At 38.7% G+C, this 19032-nt stretch overlaps 1 protein-coding gene across 1 annotated transcript; it reads left to right on the top strand.

Moving 5' to 3' along the window:
- The first annotated feature begins 837 nt into the window (after positions 1-837).
- On the top strand, positions 838-18148 carry LOC139134648 (aminopeptidase N-like). The gene is made up of 17 exons (XM_070701604.1): positions 838-1717; positions 5564-5834; positions 6201-6321; positions 6704-6858; positions 7682-7795; positions 8556-8693; positions 9196-9327; positions 10279-10454; positions 10644-10732; positions 11362-11495; positions 11856-12059; positions 12839-12915; positions 13178-13285; positions 13641-13811; positions 14052-14168; positions 14684-14747; positions 15589-18148. Exons 1-17 carry the CDS (start codon positions 1047-1049, stop codon positions 15862-15864), a joined length of 3018 nt encoding a protein of 1005 aa, XP_070557705.1. The 5' UTR covers positions 838-1046; the 3' UTR covers positions 15865-18148.
- Positions 18149-19032: the final 884 nt, after the last annotated feature.

Genomic DNA, 19032 nt, shown 5'->3' with positions numbered 1-19032 from the left:
TTAACAAAAGCGAATGTGTTTTGATTAGAATTGAATGAGTTTGATGGTTTTGGGGAAACTACTATGTGGTAATGAAGAATGGGAAATGAGCAATGAATGAGCAGACAGCAGGTGATTTAAGATTAAATGTTACATCTTCACTGCAAATAAAACCATAAGTGTGTCATAAATAATACAAACAAACATAATCATGTTTGTTTGTTTCGTTGTATGTGAGCCACGTCTAAGACACACAACAAAAGTACTGTTTCAGTCAGTAAATGTCACCTCAGATGCCACCAGAGAAAACCATTTCCACTCCAAAATTTCATTTTTCTCCTTGCGAGAGGGGGGACACCCCCCTCTCGCGCTCTCCCCCCCCCCCTCGTTCGCTACGCTCACTCGCCACTCAGTCGCTTCGCTCCCTCGCAGTCCACCCGTCTACTTTCTTAAATTACTTTGCTACTTTCAGTGTAAGGACAACACTGACAAGTAAATGCCATAAATGTACATGATTTTACAAATATGTTTTTGTAAAGTGAATCAAAAATGTACATGTATTTACATATCTTTATTTAGTTTCTTGAATATAGTCTGTGTGCGATAGAACAGCATCTTGTTACTGGGTGTGAAAAACCAAGCAAACAAACATTGCACCGAAATTTGGTAAAAAAAAAATATATCTCGAAGAAGGAAAGTGAAAAAAAAAGTTGCCAGCATATGCCCTGTAGAAAAAAAAATAATTCATGGTGAAGCACGTGGGAAAAAAAATAATGGCTCTCCACCAATCTTCCAAGCCCCCCCCAGGATATCAAATGGTCCACCCCTTATTAGCTGATTATTACATCAAATGTCGATAGAAAACACAGTACGATCAAAGTGTAAAATGTCATGGAAGATAGCCAGCCTGATTTGGGGTTAAATGGCATGTGTCCTCCCGCGCTTTGAGCTGAGACTGGCATAAGTACGGATCGCTCCCAATAAAGGGTCACACGTATACCAACAAGCGCCCATAGGGACGCATCTCTGTCGTTGATTTATGCATTAGAGTTGATTTCCCATCGACGATGATGAAATACGAGATGAGTGAACCCATTGGTGAGGATTTCACCGAAAAATCGAATGGCTACTATATTTCAAAGAAGTCCCTGATCGCAATCCTGACGGTGTTTGTCCTCCTCCTCGTCGGAGTGGCCGTCTTGTTTTACTTCATTCCACGGCCGTCAAACGAAGATGAAGTCGTCTGCCCAAGCGTGGTCCCTCCACCAAGTGATGATCCTGAAGACGATATTGAATGTCCACCCATGCCGGATATCCCAGCGGAGGAACCTACAGAATCTGACCCCTTCTACGGTCGTCTTTCAGAAGACATAAAACCTATGAACTACAATGTCTGGCTTCAGATATACCTCGATATTGAAGATGGGATCAAACGGTATTCCTTTGACGGTAATGTTAGCATCGTCATGCACGTATACGCGACGACAAGCACAATAAAGATTCACGTATGGGATCTAAATCTTAACCATGAGAACACTCATCTGACAGACAGTCTGCAGAATGACGTAGGGATCTCACACCTCTACGAAGATGAAGTCAATCAATTTTACGTCATTGAAACGGCGACACCGTTAGCAGCAGGAGAAGATTACATCTTCCATGCGAACTTCGACGCCAATTTGACTTTCAATTTACATGGATTGTATCGAAGTTTTTACGGTACTCCGCCGAATGAAGTGTAAGTTTGACATTGTTACAACTTCACATACTACTATACCACAAACCCTGTCCAGACCAAACACACTGACGCCTTTTGCAAACGTTTGCTTTTAGTCACAGCCTAATTTCCGCTCATAGCTACAATATCCAACTAAATTATCTAGGTGCGCCGGCGCACTGTGTCCTCAATATTTCAGAAAGCATGACTTCACTCAAAGTTATCAAGGTTACGGCTTTTGATCCGAAGGTTTACATGGTAATATTTACCATCATCTAGTGTGTGGATGGCAATTATGCCACACTACACGTGCAAACATGTCCGTTTTTTGGCATTATCTCTTTGACAGGGGTTTTCGAGACAATTGGAGGAAGGACCATTCAGCTTAATAGTTTGATATGGGAAAAGGCAAACAGTAAAAACTATCGTTCCCAGGTTTACCTTCAAGGTAACAAGAACGATTAGCGATCCGCTTTTTAATTGCGTCAAGAAATTTCTCCGATGCAATTGAGTACTGTGGAAGAGGAAAAATATAATTTTACTCAAAACAAATGTACACACAACCTCATAAGATACAAGAACACGAATTCTGATCGAGCAAATTCAGAGTTTCACTCAATGTAAAATTCATTATTAGAAGTGAACATTCATAAACTAAACAACAAGAAAACTATGTGATAGGCTAACAGGCAAAATTTCAAATAACTGACTTAATGAAACTTTCATACATTTACATATCCATGCTGAAACAAACGTATTAGTACTTGTAAAATTCTTTTTAAAATGATGCCGACATCTAAAACTATAGCAAAGACAAGTCCATCAGAATATCATACCTCTGACAAAAAGTTACATAGATATCGTCAAGATTAGTAAAACCGAAAGTTGATTATAAATGTATTTATTCATCTTTGATTCTCGAAGTGTCGGCCAAATTAAACTAAAAGTATCACACTCAAAGTCCGTAAAATAATTTGTTTGACGTTTTCGGTCTCTCTTCTTTATTTTCAAATCAAACTCCAGTAACCGTGAATTTTTGTTGATTGTAAACATTATCGTTGGCACATTTTATCCATGAAAGTGTTAGAGGAAACTTGGAATTAGAGATATTCCTGTGATGTACTCAAGATCGACTAAAACCTTAGTCGAATTGTTTAATTAACCTGTAAATCTGTTAGTTAATTCTTATAGGGGCAATCAAAAACCTTCATGGAATAATTCTCTTCAAATGTCGTCAGGCAAAATGTCTCTGTACAAGTTAGAATCTGTTATCCAAATGTACCTGAACCATATGTAGTCAAACTCTTTGTTCATCAATATTAAATCCTTCACTTGTTATTATCCTTAAAACCTTATTTTATGAAGGCATGACGACAGATTTCTAAACAAAAAGTCATCACCAGGGGGCGATATATTTACTTAAGGGTGAGCGATTCAGTGGCTGACAGTAGCTCGGGATGCCTTGGACAAATTTTCGGGAGCATCATCAGAGAAAAAGAACATCCCGACAGTTAACTTTTCCTCCTTGCGAGTCATCTGCCTGATTGCTTGTTGAAGGATGATACATAGCCTGCATGGAGCTTAACCTTGGCTTGCAATCAATAGCCAACACTGATCAAACATAAATTAGGGACTAGACAGAAATTACAGGGAGGCAGTGTTTTTCAAATGATGCTGCGCCAAAAATAGTGATCTTTCAAAAAGCGTTGCAAGAAAGAGTGGCCCTCCCCAATTTTCATGAGCAAAAAACAGTGATTCCCCTGCGTGTCACAGTCTGCATCAATAATATCTTAATTGATATACAATTTCTCATTTGACCCTTGTACTTTCAAAGAGTACTTTTTAACTTTTATCTGTCCAGTCCCTTAAAGGGAAGTGGTCGTCGGAACCGCGCATGTGCAACTTTCTTGTTTACAAATAATGTATTTCATGCACTATATATAGCTGCATCATGTCAAAATAGCTGCGACATTTAAATTTTACGATGTACATTAAGACAAACATGTTTTAACTTTCATCAATCGCCAACGTAGCTTTGATATAGTGTTTATATCAGTCGCAGGGTCCCTAGCGACCTTTGAGCGCTGTTCCGACGACCACCGCCCTTTAAGATAGCTCTGACCTGCCTACGTATCTTGCTGTGCCAACGTTTTGATTGTCCCAAAAAGTATTGTACACATATTGACAGACCATGGGGGTAATAAAATACTTTGTTGCCCAGAGCCTGGCCTAAGAGTCAACCGGAAACAGTCTGTTTCCCTTAGACTGGGGCCTCGTGAAACACACTGTTTTAAGAAAACAAACGTGTGTTGTTTTCCGAAATCAGCTGGTCAATTTGTGTTTTGTGACACAGCTCATCCAATTTTATCGTCAAAAAGTCAATATGTTCCTCAGCAATCATCACTTGGTCATAGACGATAATGTCATCTCCTTTACGTGTCCTTTTATGTGCGATTGCGTAGACGGAACAAACTTCCCAAGTCAAAAGTTCGTCTGAACTGTTAACCAGTTAACAGTTTTTGAAACTGTTTACTGGTAACTTCTCCTTTGCATTTATCAGTGTAAAAGCGATGCATACCAGGTGACCGTAAATGAACCAATCACAACAGAGAGTTTTGACGAGGTTTGTTACAATAGGAAGGGGACATTATGGTCGACATCATTTGAAAGAAGCCATTCCTTGAACTGTTAACATCCTCTTGTAACATGCAGCTGAGTTATTGGCCTTCCCTCACATTAAGGATCGGATTGCAAGGATTGCTTTAGGGTATACCACACTTGGGGGACAAACATTCGAACTCTTAAACTATACAATAGTGTTTTGGTATATCACTTGTCGGTCTTATTTTGAAGCTCGTGGAGTAAATACACTGTTCAGCTCTTTATTTTTGTGAAAATTGAAGATTTGAGCTTTTCCAAAAGAGTTAACTCAGGCAAAATGGCTTATTTGAATTTCACATGTAGGTAAGTATTGGGTAATGTTGTTGCTGAGGTACCAAATTTTGCATGGCGATCACTTCAATCAATGCCATTACCTTTCAGCAAAGGTTTAAGATCTTTAATTTCGAGGTGCGTACCACAGTAATACTATGTTTGATGTAGAATGCCACTTATCATTAGGCAGTCGAAGTGTATCTGTCTGTGCAAATGAACATTTTTGTACTCGCGTGTCTATCAATGATATCCCCTGAGCAGGTCCTTATTTTGTGTTGATTTTACAAACATTTACTTCAACGACATGTAGTCAGCTGTTTCTGCTTAGAGTAGATTTGATGGCGATGTTTTTCTACCATAATAAGAATGAGTTGGGAGTTTTCGTGCCTACTGCAACAAATGTCGGACAATAACCATCCAGAAGTTTGAGTCCACAAACAGAGACAAGTAGCCTTACAGTTTTTTGTTCTCACGCGCAACCTAGGTCTGTAATTTTCATTCAGAGTAAAGCTGTTTGTAGCAGTCAGACAAAACAAAGAAACGAGAGGAAAGGTTTCGATATCTGATACTTTCTTTGCGTAAAATGAAAGAACAATCCGTGTTATACAAATCAGTGCATGCGACTCATATATCTCGCAATTGCTCAGCAGACAAACTACTCCTTTCAAAGTCGAAAAACTTGGTCGAAATATTTTTACAAAAAACATCGTGCGCGCATAGGAAATGGAAAGCAGATATTTTGGAACGCGTTTCCTTTCCAACCCTTGCCAACAGGATGGCTTTGTCTCGGTACTTCTCAACCGTTTTCAATTGAAAACTATTCATGTGCAGTATCTGATTGTCTACATCTTGTACAATTTCATGGTTTTCGTTATCATTTGCATGGCATTGCAAGAATACGTGTAATTGCCATCGTGTTTTATCTCACCACAGTGACTTGGTCGCCTCCCAATGTCAACCGGTAGCTGCACGTAGAATATTCCCCTGCTTTGATGAACCGAGCTTCAAAGCGACCTTTGACATGATCATCGTCCATCGAGACAGACGTCACGCCCTGTCCAATATGCCGGTCATTAAGGAAACAACCCTTGAGGACGACTGGATAGAAACAACCTTTGACACGTCACCTGTTATGTCGACCTATCTAGTGGCTGTCGTTGTATCTGACTTTCCATCTTTGGAACTCATTGACGGTGATCTCACGGTAATCACTACAACATACTAATGCACGAAATGTAAAGTTTACCTTTCGCTCGATGATGCCCCGACCAGCTATGCGTAGAAATTGCGTAATGAGCAAAACATTGTGATGGATGTGAGGAACGAATTGTCAGTTCTCTATTCAAATAATCTGAAGAATACAAAAATACTCATTTATGTGCATTTACTTTGACAACGTTTCCACACAACTTGTCAATAGTTTCTGCTTTGGAATTTAAAGATAAAAATGATTGGATGCTCCAAATACATATAGAAGCCCTAAAGTGCAGATAGATATTGATCATTTGCTTTGTTTTCTTGACTCAGATGACCGCCATAATAATTTTTGTCAACATTTTCCTTTTTACAGTTCCGAGTTTGGGCGCAGCCCGATTACATAACGGCAGCTAACTACTCTCTACATGTCGGTTTGAAATTGCTGAGGTTCTTCGAACAGCATTATGGGATACCTTACCCGATAACAAAGCTTGGTGGGTAACTTTTGCAAAAATCTTTGTGCACGATCCGGGTCGACCCCTTTCATCGTTCGCAGTTTCATTTTCTCTCAATCGTACACATTCAAAATCACCGAATAATCTGGATGCTACGTGTCGGTCAAACGAAGAATATTGTAGAATAGTAGAACAGTAGAGTATTGTAAGTTATGACTTGGATGCAAGGAGAGTAGCGTCAAAGTGACCCTCCTATAATTGATGATAGCAACCAAGATCATGGGTCATCTCATTTGAGTTGTTTATTCTTGTTTGATTTTTGTGTTTTTGTGGCACAGTACATCGAGCAAGCGTTCCATTTTGTATTCGGGTCTCGCAAGAACAATCTGATTGAATATTTTATCATATTCATACTAAACAGACATGGTTGCCATTCCACATTTCCGATCTGGAGCAATGGAAAATTGGGGACTGATACAATACGATGAAACAACAATGATATACGATCCGGAAGTGCATACTCCGCGCAGGAAACAGGACGTAGCTGAATATGTATCTCATGAAGTGGCCCACAAGGTAAATTTCTGAAAATATAAAAGGATTAAGTCATACATGTTGTAGCTCTTTGCCCCTTTTCCATCTTACAAAGACTGATGATTAAAGTTCGTCGGGGCCGAATAATTGTACGAAAGCGTTTTGGCAGATAATTTTACCATCCAAAAGATTCAAAGATATCCGATGTCATTTATTTTATCAATTGACTTTCTTACTCACTTACTACCTTGCTTGCTTGCTTGATTTCTTAATTACTTTCTTGCAGTGACGTAGTTTATGACCACTTGTCGAAAAATTGATAACGTTCCTGTTGTTAAGATCGTAGATTTATTGTCGGCATAGATTAAAATTGTCATCTATGACCTATCTCTTAGTGACGGCAAAACGTGTCAGATAGACAGGACAAAAAAATAGTACCCTGTGCAAGACAAAAGCTGAAAAAGGTTACACAACTTGTTTTGTAATATTGGGTACTATACGTGTGGTTGTAGTGCTATCCCAATCAATAGAGTTATACCTCGCACGTACATGTTTTGCCTGGTGTGGCCGGTTTGATTTGTCCGTCCCCACAAAAAAGGTTCAGTGAAATGTTCATTAATATACACTTTCCAAATATTTCACACCAGCATTAGAGTCTTCTCCAGGCAGTTGCCTTGCCTCCCTCAGACGACTCGTACACTTCAAACATCTGGCATGATCGTGTGTTTTTTGTTTGTTTGTTTTTTACCTTTTCTACACATTGTCCGGACAAAGTTTACCTGCGGCTTTCCTCATGAAGACAATGAACTGGATGTTCATTTTATGACTTTTTACGGCATTATGCATCCGTCGTTTTCAATTTCAGTGGTTTGGAAATCTGGTTACAATGGACTGGTGGGAACATCTCTGGCTGAATGAAGGCATTGCTGAATTCCTCACTTATTTTGGAGTCGATCAGGTGGAGCCAGACTGGAAGATCGTAAGTAGTCGAAGAAATAACAAGAGGGACTATTTCTCCAGTGATGTGACATCGTAAGTGGGGGGGGGGAGCAGAATTACGACAGGGAATCAAGGAGAAACGGGGGCACGACAGTTAAAAAAACATAAGGGGTGTTAATTGTTTATCACCAGTAACTTATCGCACGCAACATTTCCTTACAAAAAAGCGAAACAGCAAGCTCTTCCACCAACGAATCAAATACTAAACCGATGTAACGGTGTAATATCCATGTGATGACAACTTTCTTTTTTTTCATTTTCATGTATGTCGTAGGTATAGGTAGGTAGGTTGGTAGGTAGGTAGGTAGGTAGGTAGGTCGAAATCCAAATAACATCAAAGTTTTTGATGATTTCTTCAGCAGTAGCTATATCAGTCCAGAATTCTTGCTGTGTATGCATATGAAGTAATGATGGAAATACGCTTGTTTACCAGTGCAAACATATACAACCGTGCACAATCATCTTTTTGCAATAGCAAAGATAAGGATAATTTTATATTGGCACTCTAGTTTTGAAATATTTTCATTCGCAGCATTTTGAAACAGTTGATTATTGTATATTTATACTTTATATTAATACGATATATTTACAAATTGCATGGGGATCGACAGACGATAGATAGATAGATAGATAGATAGATAGATAGATAGATAGATAGATAGATAGATAGATAGATAGATAGATAGATAGGTATGTTATTCTATATGTACATTTTTTTTTATTTTCCCATTTATTAAAAGTGGGATTACTTCCATGTCGTGGCCATGAGGTCAGCCTACAGAGCCGATTCAAGATCGTCATCAGCAAGACCACTTATCCATCCAGTGGGATGGAATGATGAAATCAGCGATATGTTTGATACAATCACTTACATTAAGGTAAGGCAATAGACCACTTATCCATCCAGTGGGATGGAATGATGAAATCAACTATATGTTTGATACAATCACTTACAATAAGGTAAGGAAATAGGAGGCACATTTTCAAACTCCAAGCATGTGCCTATCAAAGGCCATTAATGTGCCAATCATTTGGGGCCAATTTTTGCATGACAAGTTTTTTTGTCGCAGAAGAGATATCCAGACGTAAACGATATCAGTGAGTGGCTACATTCATTCTTGTTAGCCATACAAATTTTGATTGATGGATGAACTAATGGATGCAAAGTATGATACCTGTGAGTGCGAAATTATTATAAAATCACTGACTTTCATTCCATGCAACATACATAAACTCATTTTAAAACTTGAACTCTACAAAGTTTTTGCGTGGATGTATGCAATGATGCACTATGTACTCTTACAACACAAGTGTAATTATTTGCTTATTGAGGCGAAAAATAAATGTCAACATTAACTCGTATTATTCTTTCGCTTTCAGGGTAAGACTATATGCCGTCACTTCCGGTCATTTCTTAATATGTCTGTCATCCATAACGGTCTAATAGATTACCTGCAGATGTACAAATATGGTAACACTGTGTCTGACGATTTGTGGACAATGTTAACTAGGGTAATTTACGTTTGTCATTTTTATGAAATGGCCCAATTGTATTATCACAAGTGTAACTATTGTCACAGGATAAACCGTCGTGTGTTGGGACGAACCATTGGGCATTGATGCTTTTTAGATAAAAAATTGTGGGCAGATGAAGGAAAAAGATTGATTCTGTGATGGCTCGAGAAAAAGACACCGTTCTAGCAGAAGTATAAAATATTGTCGCCATTGTACGGAAATCAGCAGTATTTACGATAAAAAAGTCTTACCTATGAAAGACCGTCGAACCGTGAAAAACGTATTTCTTGATTTATTTCCCTTTGTTATATTTTCTTTCTGTCTAATTATAACGGCTTGAAGGAAAGGACCTCTGAGGATCCAGCAGTCTCCCCAGACCAGCTCTGAATGGATATTTTACCCGTTATCTCTTCTAGATACAATTTAAATAGCTGAACCATGGATTGTAAACTTCAGAATATTGCGCGGTATTTACAAAGTGACATACCCGGTACACCTCTGGAAAGTTAAACACTGTAATTTTTGACAAAGTGACCAGTGGTCATCATATTGAGTCGTCATCCCAGTTCTCATGTTGGTTTTTGTGTGACATTGACTATTTACATGATTTAGTTCTTGAATTTTCTTTTATCACGTATTCACCAGCGTTTGAAATTAAGAGGAAAAAAACACTTATATAAGTCGAGTTTATCCTGCACATTTTTATTATAATGTTAAAGCAGGTGGCGATATTTTGTCAGGATAATAGCCACACTGCTCTTTTACTTAAAAGAATTCATTTGTTATTAATGTTTCAAAAACTTTTTGAAAAGTTCATTAATATTTTGTTTTGGTTTTTCATAATCCGACAACCAGTTTTAGCGGCTATCATGTTTGTTCATACGTTTTTGAAGGTAGAAGCCTGGATACAGAAACTACCAACACTGTTTCATCTCCTTCCAAATTCAGGCTGACGAGGGCTTTAAAGGAACTGACGTCAAGATGGTTATGGATTCTTTCACGTTGATGGCAGGACACCCCATTGTAACTGTCAACCGTACTGATACCAACACAGTAATTGTTGAACAAACCTACTTTCTGACAGATCCAAATGACTATTACCAGGAGCAATATCCAAACAATGGGTAAATACTATTTGTCTATCTATCAAATATCAAACTTGGTTTAAAACAATGATCATTACTACCACCATTATCATAAGCATTGTAAACGAAGATAAAACATTCGGAACATTTTCTCTGTGTGTATATCTCGCACATTCAACGTCCTAGGATTACTCCCTAAAACACTAAGACTTTTATTTCTTCATCTAGATACATATGGAACGTTCCATTGACGTACACAGATTCATCTAATCCAAATTTTCTTCATCCAAATGAACACTGGCTGTACAACGACTCGGGTAAGAATTTCATTCAATAATGTGCCTGAAAAAGAAATTGAATTTACACTTCTTATTTGATACAGTCCGTATTAATTATTACCCAAAGAATGTAGCTTGGTACGTAAAAGGGACAAAACCTTCGATATTGAGACTTTTTGTCGATTTGATATAATATTAGGAATAAGTAAAGAATTTCCCGGCATCGCAAAATATCTCTGATATAAAGATACTGATAAAGTAGCTTTCATACTCTTTCACGGATAAAGAAAAACTGACATAATCTCTGGTACCTACCAGAAGTGTGTGGTATTATACTTTATAGGCCCCGCACTCTGATGAACAACAAACCTTGGCCACAGCTCAAAGTACCGTAGGGTTTTCATTCACATATCTAATGTGATACATCCGATATTTGAGGTCGTAGATGATTTAAAGAAAACATTTCTTTTTTATGACATGCATAATAAAAATGCACAAAATAGTTACTTTATTATTCGAGATGACCGACTTGAGTAGCTGTCCTCTTCAAATGCGCTAGTCAGAAAGTAGTAAAATAGAGAACTACAAAGGTATGGATGCTACCTCCCCTTTTCAGATTCATCAAAATTCATCTCATTTCATACCACCAGTTTTCTTTCAAATTCCAGATGTTATTACACTTGAAGGAATGAATGACCAAGACTGGATTTTTTTCAACATCGATAAGTGGGGATTTTACCGAGTCAACTACGATGATGACAACTGGCAGAAACTTGCCAATCAGTTCAAGATTGATCATACTGTAAGACTCTGTCTTCATTGAAATCGAACGACTTTAGTTTGTCTCCGTTGCTATTGTAGTTTAGATTGCAATTTTTTGAACAAAGTCAGCAAATATACACCCGTATGAATGTATACCACAGTCGCATGATAAAGAATAATGTAACTACATTTAAGTTTCCACGTTAATGAAGTCTTATGTTACGTAGACAGGACTAGTGAAAGAAATATTCAGACTACACTCGTGTCGAAAATTCCGTATCTTTGTCTGCTAATTGCAACATCCAAAGAACGATGCGAAATCATCACTGACAAGTCTCTACTATAAATATTTTCATCAAGTAAACCACGATCTGAATCAAGACTATCGACTTCATCACAGGTAATCACGGGCAAATCACGTGCTTCAACCATCGATGACGCATTCATGGCTGCCGAACCATTTCACACAGACATCGTAAATGCTCTTAGACTGACTGAATACCTGGATAAGGAGTTTGAATACGTGGTTTGGGAGACGGTTCTTGACAACCTCGATTACACCCACAGAATGCTGCTGAGAACAGCGGAGTTCTATCTCTTTGAGGTGTGTACATATGACAAGAGTCTGGGAATGACAAGTCTGAAACACTTTTACGTTCATGATTTTAGCACATAAAATGTTTGATTCAGTCACCGTCCCTTAAGTTACGGAGGGGCTGTTCTATAGGCCTGGGGTTGTAAAGTTGAAGAAAATATTCCAGGAACAGATTTTCACGTTCTGATGAAACTAACTCTTCCGGTCTTCATATACTCTTAGACTTTAAAATGGATTCTTTGCAAAGTATATAAGATCCATCATCTTCGCAACTATGCCAATACAATCCAAGGGTGAAGTAAAATTATTCATAATATTCACACCCATTTATTAAAGATTAAAGAAATCATCGGGACATTTGCCTTATTTGCAAATTAGCTTACATCCTGGTAATAATAGCAACCCTGCACAGATTGTTACATAAATCATACCAGCAAGAGGCAAGAGGACTATGCCCAGACTTGACAACTCAACGTAATCCTAGGTGATCCACTTGTTTCAAATGGTTATGGATCCCCTAAGAAGCCTATAGTTTTCATAAAGAACATTGGTCCAGTGTTCTACAGGTGCCGACACTTGTTATTTTAGATGCACGAATATGTGAATAGTAGAATGACATTTTCCAACTTGCCCATACATGCCATACGTCCGTGAAAAAAATCAACCCGCAAAACATACGAGCTCTTGCCAAGTAAAACCTTTCCATTCTCTTTTCGACGTTAGTTTTCATTCGTGGACAGATGTTACTTGTTACTGAAGCCACTTCGTGTGCGTTGATCTCTCCAAAGGTATACTGGAGCCAGAAAGTAAAGCCGCTCTACGAGTTGTTGGGATGGGACTTCTCCCTCGGTGGTCACCAGGATTAGTAAGTTGTGATCACGAAATGATTGCAAAAATACAATACACGTATAGTAGGATCATGAGGATAGATTTACGTAGACTTTTGTACAAGGAATTGTAAAATACAATCACCAAAGCAAAGTCACTTATACTTATGATACGCATTAGCGACCGTTACATGATCAACATGCTTTTCATCCTCAGAATAGATAGTGTACCCTGTTTAACGAAACTAAAAGATAATTCATACACTATCGTCTTTGACTCTTGTTTGACAAATCACTTAGCTTTCAGCGCATCAATGCAATCGAGACTGCATGTACATATGGCACTGAAGATTGTGTGACTCAGGCTCTGGAACAGTACCGGCACTGGATGTCGACGGGAGTGAATAAGTAAGATGTGAACATAACACTGAACGATTATACAAATACACCAAGGCCGGAAATCACTTACTGCTACATGTATTTAAGAACAGAATCTCATCATCCGTCAAACCAGTGAATATTCAATCCCACTTTGGTCTGCTCTGTCAACAACCTAAGAAAAGATACTACCAGACACTTTACTGGTTCACCCTTTCTGGCTGTTAGGGTGTTAAATATTAGCGGTATTTGATAATGTCGGGACGAATATTATTCTATGGTGGAACTTTTTTCGGTTCAAATAAATCGATCGCAATGTTCCTTCAAGGCAAGCCTATATTGTACATGACATCACAGTATTGCCCATTTTATGTTATTTTCACAGCATACGAGACGAAGTTAGATCAACAGTTTACTGCACTGCCATCAGGCACGGTGGTCTAGATGAATGGGAGTTTGCGCATGCCAAAGCAACCAATGAGAGTTTGGGGACAACAGAAACGGACAGGCTTCAGTCCGCCATGGGTTGCACTGAGAAATCCTGGCTTCTTCAAAGGTCAACCAAAATTTATTTTACACAGCATTTTAAACCAGAAATAGGATTTTAAAATGCATCCGGAATTGGAGAAGTCTACGAAGCGTTTTCTGTAAAAACTTAATTGTTGTCAATCTCAGTCTTTGCTACACTTTCCTTGAAATTAAACAAATCTTGTTCCAAAAACCTTTCACGGTTGCAGAAAAATTAATACTCTCCTTTATAGTTTCCCCGTATTTATTTTCCTCTGTTCTCCGCCAGGTACTTAGAGGACGACAACTTTAATGCCTCAACAGTTGTTAGCAACATTCGTGAAAAGTCTGCCATCGCTTATTCTGTTGCATGGGACTACACAATGAACAACTTTGACGGGTTCCGGTAAGTGTCAAAAATCGCATCACGCCATCAGCCAAAAATTGAAAAATTGTTTCCAGTCTTAGTGCGCATCGCTCTAAGGCCTTTTCGCCATTTTTATCTGCCTTTTCGTATTTCATCCAAAGGTCATACAATGAAACCATTGGTATTTTTCTCAAACAGCGGACTAATATACACCTTAAGACGTGATTCACCATATCATATCAATAAAAATGATTGTTCAGCGTCATTCCCATACTTGTACAATTAAAATGCTTAGAGGGTAGATTATGATGAAGGAATAGCCATTTTAATCAAAAACACTAGTCCGTGCGGTAGGAAAGAGTTATGAAATAGGATAATTAAATTAGGGAAATAAAAAGAAGCCGGGATCATTAATCACAGGTGACAATTGCCAAGAGCTCTAATATGGTCGCTTTTCCTGAAATTACGATGAAACAATTAATTAGAGGAGTTTCATTTTGAATATGTTACTTTTAGATTTTGATCTGTTGTCGCTTATTATGTTCTTTTCCAAGATTGACTTATGATACTGTATGGGACTTCCAGGATTACATGAACACCCAATTCGACCTTGACCAGGTAAGATACAACTATAGAGTACATCAATGCTGTCGAACCACTGTTTCTTTACCTCGTCTATATTTTATAGTATAAATGTCCATTCGAGTAATATTTCACAAACGTTTATGATGTCACTAAACCAATAGTTACAGATATGTTCGCGACTGCTGGGTAAGCCAAACAAAGCAATATATATGTCCGGTAACCCGACCTACCACCATACCCCCAACAGGTCTTTCAGATTTACCATTTACACTTGCATGTTCATCACACATATCTTCTTCGAAAGTACACACAGGATGTGTTGATAAGCCAGACATTAAAGTTGCCTACTCATTTAATCACTGCTTAGATAAACATGAAAGTCTCTGGAATCTTACGAAAGAGATCTCTCCAATTTGCAAGAAAAACATACCAGAGGTTATATGGTCTTGGCAGAGACAGAACATTTATTTCCAGAACACCGGGTGCCAGTTTATGACCTCTTTCACGTAAACAGAAAGGCAATTGGCTGCACACACACTCAAGTTGACCACTCTCACACAATGATTATATCAAATGAGTAGGTAACGTTAATGTCTGACTTATCAACGAATTCTGAGTGTACTTTAGAAGAAAACAAGTGTGATGAACATGTAAGTATAAACGGTCAACCTAAAAGACCTGTAAGTACCTGTATTCTTGTAAGTACAAGAATAACGGTTATTTGGCCTTTGAAAGATAAATGATAAATTGGAAGTGTTCTCAATGTCGTACAGAAACTCTTCCGATTCTTTTTCAAGTTATTTGATTTTATTATTAGCCAGATAGGGATGCATATTAAACCACAGTGAAAAAACTATCATGATCACTCTTACAGCTAAATCTGTTTGGTGCTCATAATTCCAACATGTCATCAGACGCTGCAAAGGGATTTTACGACGCCGTTCAGAGAGTGGAAACAAACAGGGACTGGATGAACAGGAACAAAGATAGCATGAAAGACTGGCTTCTTCAAGTTGTAAACATCAGCACAACTGGTACCACAGAGGGCGTAATGGCTGATGTTCCGAGACCAAACACTCCGTCAACACAGTTCACAGACGAAGGCTCCCGTCATTTTCGGTGGCAAATTGGGCGGACACCGGGTGCCTAGAATTTCTCAATAACTGTACAAGTTACAAAATTACTATGCAAAAAAGGTTAAAAGGTTGATAACTTTCTTTCGTGTTAAATCTCGCTTAGAATATCCAAAGATCAAAGTAAATCGACAATTCCTCTGGAAGAACGTCAGTCTCACATTGTCACGGTAATTCTCAATCACAAGTTACATTTTTTTGCCGTGTTTTCTTAGATCACTTTGAAATAAAGTTACTGCATGTCAACAGTAAAACTCTTAATCTTGTGTAAATTACTTCCAAGGAAACCGCTGTGCAAGTGACAGCTTTACGCAAAACCAGCGCCGCATTCAATCATACAATTAAAGTTATTAGTTATGCAACTTGAAGTCAAAATCCCGACATGCATGTTGCACTAACTGCACGGTTACTATAATCCTAATTAAATTAGTGGGTGCATGCCAATGATTACTCACTACGCTGTGCAGACATTTTTGCGCAGAAAAGTAGGTACTGAAATCGGGGCATTAATAGCAAGTTTGGCCGGGTGTTGCAGTGGTGTAGGAAACAGAGGATTAGGAGTATCCCTACTTTTAAAAGTGGAGAGGTTAAGATATGGTCCCCCTACTCTTCATGACGACATATCTATATATTGGCTATCTTTTCAGTACAGCAAGCTGCATCTCGCATGTTTAAGTGTCAATATTTTACTGTGAGGATTGTAGTGCTTTCATAAATGCTGTCAACACGTGAGAGTTCAATAAAATGGCAATATACCTACTGTACACAGACTTCTTTAGAAATAAACCTTGTATCTACAGGTATTGCGGAGTCTACGCACCTACGTATAAAGTCTCGTGAAATGCAGCTGCATTCACAAACACATCTGAATGGGAATCAAAAAATAATTTTTGATGACTCTATGTCACGGACTCGGGTAACAGTACTGTGACTGAAAGCTATTGAGCTATTGTTTTGTTTTCAGAGATCCTACTGTTTGTTCACTTTTTTTTCTCGTGTAAAAACTGGAAATGTGGTAGTTTTACATACAGTGAGCGTGCGACCAATTATTGTTGTTTTTAGACTGAATACATTGTGCAATTATGAGTTTGTATTTAATGGTTGTACTTAAATGACCCCTGTGTGACCTTAACATCCTGGCACTTTATTGGTATAGATTTGCCATTTTGAATACAAACCCTGCAATAGTCATCCATACCAATCAATTTTTGAACTTCTTTAGCAGCAGGGGGTGAGCAGATGGGACACTTGAGTTTTTGCAATTAAAGACTCCCAGTCCGATTTCTTTCTTCAAATTTAATTTATAGATTTACGGTTCCCAGCACCATTTCTAGAAAAAAACACCCTCCATACCTTTATTTGTCATTTTTAAAGCCGCCACTTGTATCTCGGCAGTTCACCCTTCGCGCCTTTATTTTCCTTGTTTAAAACTCCCAGCAGATTTCAAAGCGCAGTTTATTCCTTCACGACTTTATTTTCACTTCAAGAAAAGAGGCCCCCGCACCTTTTCCAAAATCGCCGATCCCAACTATACGGCGATTTTGCTCGAGAAGGCTCCCATCTCCCTTTTAATATTAATGTTCCGGGCTTTGAATTTGGGAAATAAAGGCTCCGACGACAACTACCAGTTTTGGACCACTTCGGTCGTTGAGAGCAGTATTTGCGAGAGTAAAGGGTTATTTCACCATAGCGCATTTTTATGGGAGCTACGGCAAGTTTCGGGCCCCTGCTTCTTCTTTGTTACAGAAGGGAGAAAAGTTGATTGTTGCATGATGCCACACTCAGAAAATTGCCAGGATATAGGTCACTCTTGGGTCATGTTAATGGCCTACTTTCACCCATAAATCTGACTGTCACTGAAAGGCCAGTCAGATTGTGTATACATTTCCATATATCTAATTGAAAGTTACCCAGTATGACTTTCACTGTTCCAGTGACAATGTAAGGAATTCAGAGTGAATGGCTCTCAAGTTGTTTTCAGTGCGGTTATCAACAGCTGCCATGCAGTCTAACGATTTTAGGCTCAAACTTTTGGTTTCCTCTCTCTGCTACAGAATGCTGCAAAAAGTTGTTGATGGGCTGTTTCAAAAACCCTAAATAATGTGCATTAAAACAAGTGGCCCACTTTTATCTATATGCTGCTCTAAAAAAACAACATTTTTCCGCGACACATAGAACAAAGAGGCTGGAGTAGTTCCATTGTGATCTAGGTTGATGCCTATGGGAGTGAGAAAGTACCTGTATGTTTGTATGAGTGTTTTCTGAACAATAAATACACAACAGAGAATGTGTTTTCCGCACAAGTCAGTCTTTGCGACTTTTTATTTAACAACTCAACACATATTTCATATCAATCAAAAAGACAGTTTCGTTTCGAGTCCCCCTTTAACACAAACCCCTTCAAATGCTCCAACATTCCCCGTCAGTTCTCCCGCCGCCCAGAGATGTTCTTGAATGCAGCCTTAGTACAAGCAAGCTTTCTTTGAGTTGTAGATAAAAGGTCGCAGGTATCGGAAAACGTTCAAGGGCAGCCAATGAAGCTATTTGTCCAAAAATGCTGTTCATACGCGATTTCTAAGCAGGCGGGCAGATCAGTTTTCATTATCTTATAGGAAGTAAGACTTGAGTCAACAGGTGTTTAGCGACCATGGGGACTTCAGGACGACAAGGAGATGATTAGACTGGCCCCAGTCGCTTGTCTTTTGTCAGCTGCAGTTGTTACTAACAGGTTTTTCTTCATCCTCACCGTAGTAACGTTCCGTTTACCCTTTTACTATTCGTTCTTTCATGGGGAGTTTATATGTTGAACTCGCCTTGGCTGCTGAGAGGTAACCTGGGGATCTTCAGTGTATTGACTGCACGAGACGTTCAGAGATCGTTGATACTAGATAGACTTTATTTTCCTGTAGACAAGCTTGACAGTTGCATCGCCCAAGATACGCTTCTCCCATAGTCTAAATTTTTGGGTCCGCTGTGTTCCTCTCTCAATGTTTCAATCTCCTCGAGCAACTCTCTCTGCTCGTGTATTTTAAAGCGCAGTGGTCGTCGCGCTGCGCATCCTCCTGAGGGGTCCCCTCTGTTGTAAACAAATCCAAGAACGCCGCACATGTTACGGGTTGATTGTAATGTTTGCGATATTGCCGCTTGTTAAAATGGCGGCTGATCTGTCACAAGCATACCAACTA

The sequence above is a fragment of the Ptychodera flava genome, chromosome 6 (assembly GCF_041260155.1).
Source record: "Ptychodera flava strain L36383 chromosome 6, AS_Pfla_20210202, whole genome shotgun sequence".
Lineage (NCBI taxonomy): Eukaryota > Metazoa > Hemichordata > Enteropneusta > Ptychoderidae > Ptychodera > Ptychodera flava.
This window is presented reverse-complemented; position numbering and strand designations above follow the sequence as displayed.

Coding starts and splice junctions, on each gene's coding strand:
- LOC139134648 (XM_070701604.1), top strand. CDS start 1,047: ATGATGAAATACGAGATGAGTGAACCCATTGGTGAGGATTTCACCGAA. Junction 1,718..5,563: donor GGTACTCCGCCGAATGAAGT/GTAAGTTTGACA, acceptor ATCTCACCACAG/TGACTTGGTCGCCTCCCAAT. Junction 9,328..10,278: donor TGTGGACAATGTTAACTAGG/GTAATTTACGTT, acceptor TTCCAAATTCAG/GCTGACGAGGGCTTTAAAGG.